Raw genomic sequence first — 4,306 nt, 5'->3', positions numbered from 1 at the left:
CCTCCAGACTGGCACATCCTTCCATGCTGGCCACGGCACGTGGCAGCCACTGAGGGAGTGCTGGGACGAGGCCACCCCAGACCAGCTAACCCCTCCCTGAAAAATAAGAAACAGCACCACCTTCCAGATGGAGTGTCATAACTGTAGCTTTATTGTGATATGTTCCATTCTTTCCAGAACATCACTGCCAACTAGAAACTTGTATGCAAGGGCGATTTTTATAACCGCACAGTAAATAAAATATAATAGAGAATGGAGTTGTAACAATAAATACACCTTAAATATAAATATATACATTGATATCCCACACGTAAAAAAGTCATGCTCTGCAAATACTCTGTCTACATACTGTCTTTGTGGGGTCCTGAATTCCAGGATGTGTCTTCAAGGTTTGACATGTGTTCCATGAGCTATGGATATTTCCAGAGAGCTTATGTAGTAGTAACACATTACAAATTTTTGAAGAAAAAAAAATTACAGAGCAATTTCATAAAATATTTAATAGGTTTTTGTTCTACAAAGACTGAGCATTTCTTAAATATTACAAACAGTGAAACAAATACACTAGCTTACAGATATGTACAATTTACTACTTTATACTTCAAAAGTGCAGGAAGATAAATTATATATCATACATACACTTTTAGGTATGACGAACAATTTGATATTGCTCTTGAGTCGGTCTTGCCGCATGGTATGCGTGCCCATGGCTTGTTGGTGGAGGGAGGGCGGGGCCTGTGGGGACAGAAGGAAGTCGCAGAGCCCTGTACGCACTCCCAGAGCGCCATCTTCAAAGGTGAGATATTTTGAGTTTTGTAACTTACTGTGGCTGGGTTGAAAACTGCTGTGCCCATAAGCAACACAGGACATGCTTTCAAGAACCACAGATACATGTTCAGGAAGGGGCACTCACAGATGCTAAAAAACACCTGATTCCATGATACTAACTCTTCAAGCCCTGAGTCAATTGGGGAGCTCCTAAAAGATGATTTTCAAATACCCATCAGTATCTTCAGTTCAGTTCATAGAAAGTAATCCCAGAATGAAGACTCACAACCAAGGCCTCAACAGCCTTCCTACCCTATAAACTCAACAGGCAAAATATGAAGGAACAGAATGCGTCCTGAATGGTGTCAGATTTTCAATGACAAGCTTCTCATACTGATGAAGCCCTAAACACTTACACACATAGAAACTGACTTAAGAGGGAAAAAAGAAATTCTGATCTATGATCAGTAGGAATGGAATGGTTTCCAGGGAGATCTCACATAAAAAACCATGTTATTAATAATACTACAGTCAGTGGCAAAGATCACATTTCACTGTTACCAAAGAACTTGCTCAAAATCTATACATCCCATTTTGGGGTGAAGTTCTGTTTCTTCTTCTATTTAACCCATATTCAAATTGCAAATTGATAATCTTGAGAATAAAAATGGGAAAAAATGTAGGGACAAGTTGGAAAACAAATCTTCCAGAAAACGTGCCAACTAGAGCTCTCACTGCAGCAGCTGTGGACCGAACGTGCCTCTTGAGGGATTGGAAGGGGCCTCAGGGCTGGCCCAGACGCTGTGTGCCCCGCCCCATTGGCTCCGAGCCGCTCCTCTCTTTTCTCAGCTCAGCATGAGTGTTCCCCACCACTCTTTTGCTCTAGGACACCAAGGAGTGGTGAGACCATGGAGCCACGGTTTTCAAAGGCACCTCCCACACACTACTGGGAGAACAGAAGACAGGGCCAGGACAAGGGAGCAGAACCAGAAAGGGCTAAAGAAAACCAGGACCTGTTCGGGAAAAAGTGTGCTTTGGGGGATGGAGGTGGCCACAGTGCTGCTGCAGCCCACCCTACACACAAACACCCCCAACTTGAGAGCACTGCCACGGCTGGCACTGCTGCCCAACAGCCAGGAGAACCCCTGGGCCAGCTCACATGGTACCGCAGCTCCCTCTGCTTGCCAGGCAGGAGACAGGAGGGGCTGCTGAGAGGACGCCACCCCCGTTGGGGCCAACATGCATTCTGCAGGCTGAAACAAACAGGAGAACTAACAGGCGCTGTCAGTGGGAACTTTCGGGAAGAAGAGCCCCACCAGACTCCCCTGTGGCAGAGTAGGAGACTCTGCCAGGACAGAGCAGCCGTCTCCAGCCAACTCCCCATCCCACGCCGACACATGGGAACCAGCAGGGGCTGCCATTTGGTTTGAAGGATGAAAGATTCACACCAAAGCATTAGGAGAAGTAGATAATTGTTTCTAGAGTGAATACTGCATTCAACAGCTCTTAGAAGACATGTATAATGGAACATGCAAGAGAACTGACTATTACTTAAATGCATTTTCTAGGAATATATTTCTGATATAGATAGATCATGAAAATCACAGTTAATAACTTCCATTTCAAAGTATTTCATTACAGTGCGAAGTGTGGCATATACATGTTTGTAACCATTAGAAAAAATGGATGTGCTTCTGCATGTCGGATGGCCTTTGTTGGCTGTTACCCAGCTGGGTACAGATCAAGTTATTTAAGAGAAGAAAACCATTTTGGAGGAAAAAATGTCTAAAAACAGATACTTTATTTGCTTATATTTAAAATTTGTGGACTGGAAGAAGTTATACTCCTCACAGGTAAAAAGAAGGAAATTTCAGTTATCTAAAACCCTTCAAGTATAACACACAGGAACGTTATTGCGATGTTTTAATAATGTCACAATATCCTTAACTCAAAGTTGAAGAACTGACAGAGCAGCACGCTGTTAGTGAACTTACCACTGCATGTGAAAATAAATACTCTAATAGGTTAAAACAATACTTCTAACTAGGTCTACGTGAGGTGACTGCATCCCCTCGGGGTAGCAAGGTTCCTGACAGGCCAGGGGGGAATCGGGAATGAGCATCCCTGTGGGGGGCCTTGTGATTTTCTCGTGGGGATAAACTACCCAGGGGACGCAGAGGCCACTCTGGACCCCGGCTCTTCTCACCGCATCCCGCCGCCCCCCGCCCCCGCCCCCCCCCCCCCCCCCCAGAGATGCTATTTGCTCCTGTGCAGCGAGAAAGCCCTGTTCGGGGTCGGCGCGGGGAGCTCCAGGCTCGCAGAGCTCACATGCATGCAGACGGCACCGAGTCCTCCGCACATGCTGCCTCCGCGGGTGCCAGTCCTCCTGCCTCTGGGGCGAACGCTGCCTCCAGGAACCGCTGGCACCTCGGTCCCGGGACGCTGAGCGCGCTGGTTCTCTTTTTAACCGCCGGGCGGATTCCGGGACTCCAGGGAGGGGCTTACTGTTGGGAATGGGGAGCGCCCTGCGAAGGACGATAGGGCGTCTCTGCCAGACGCGACGTTTCACACGCGGGCACAGAACATGCTACCCTGATGGCGGGGGTTGGGGGGCCTGGACCCGCAGCCGCCCCCCCCCCCCCCACTCGGGAAGCGCACTCACATGACCACGCACTTGCCCTTGAGCTTCTCTTTCCTCTTCTGCTGCTTGCTCTTCTTCCCGTCGATCTGCAGGCTCACGGTCCTGCGCTTCTCCAGGGTGAGCAGCTCCTGGAAAAGCTCCTTGACGTTGTGGTTGAGCTTGGCCGAGGTCTCCATGAAGGCGCACTTCCACGCGCGGGCCAAGGCCTCCGCCTCGCCGCTCTGCACCTCGCGGCTGGGGCTCTCATCACACTTGTTCCCCACCAGCATGATGGGGATGCTCTCCACGTCCCCTTTGATCTCACAGATCTGCTCATAGATGGGCTTGAGCTCCTCCAGGGACTGGCGGCTGGTGATGGAGTACACCAGGATGAAGGCGTGCCCCTTGGAGATGCTCAGCCGCTGCATGGCCGGGAACTGGTGGCTGCCCGTCGTGTCGGTGATCTGCAGCGTGCATATGCTCTTGTCGCAGCTGATCACCTGCCGGTAGGTGTCCTCCACCGTCGGGATGTAGCTTTCCCGGAACGTGCCTTTCACAAACCTCAGGACCAGGGAGCTCTTGCCAACACCACCTGCCCCAAACACGGCCACCCGGTAATCGTTGCTCTGTTCAGGCATGTTGCTTGAGGGCCGCAGCTGTCACCGAGGACGCACCTAGCGAAGGAATCAGATGTTTGAGAAAATTAATAAAAACCTTCTTTGCTTTACTCTTTTTATTGCTTTACCAAAATGAGGTAACAAAGTTTGCTTTCACTTTTCCAACACAAGAACAATTAAATTTCATTTTTAAATTTCTATAATTCTAAATCCAATAAATTTATTTGATCTGCAGTTTTCAAAAGGGCAGCCAATCTAGGCAAGGGCTCACTGGAACCAGTCTTTTCTCCTTACTGGACCA

At 48.7% G+C, this 4,306-nt stretch overlaps 1 protein-coding gene across 1 annotated transcript; it reads right to left on the bottom strand.

The window, feature by feature from the left end:
- Nucleotides 1-3,426: 3,426 nt before the first annotated feature.
- DIRAS2 (DIRAS family GTPase 2) lies at nt 3,427-4,026 on the bottom strand. The gene has a single exon (XM_069473994.1). The coding sequence runs from the start codon at nt 4,024-4,026 to the stop codon at nt 3,427-3,429; it is 600 nt and encodes a 199-aa protein (XP_069330095.1).
- Between the last annotated feature and the right edge of the window lie 280 nt (nt 4,027-4,306).

Source organism: Eulemur rufifrons, chromosome 7 (assembly GCF_041146395.1).
Source record: "Eulemur rufifrons isolate Redbay chromosome 7, OSU_ERuf_1, whole genome shotgun sequence".
Taxonomy (NCBI): domain Eukaryota; kingdom Metazoa; phylum Chordata; class Mammalia; order Primates; family Lemuridae; genus Eulemur; species Eulemur rufifrons.
The sequence above is the reverse complement of the archived record's forward strand: the minus strand, read 5'-3'. Positions and strand labels throughout refer to the sequence as shown.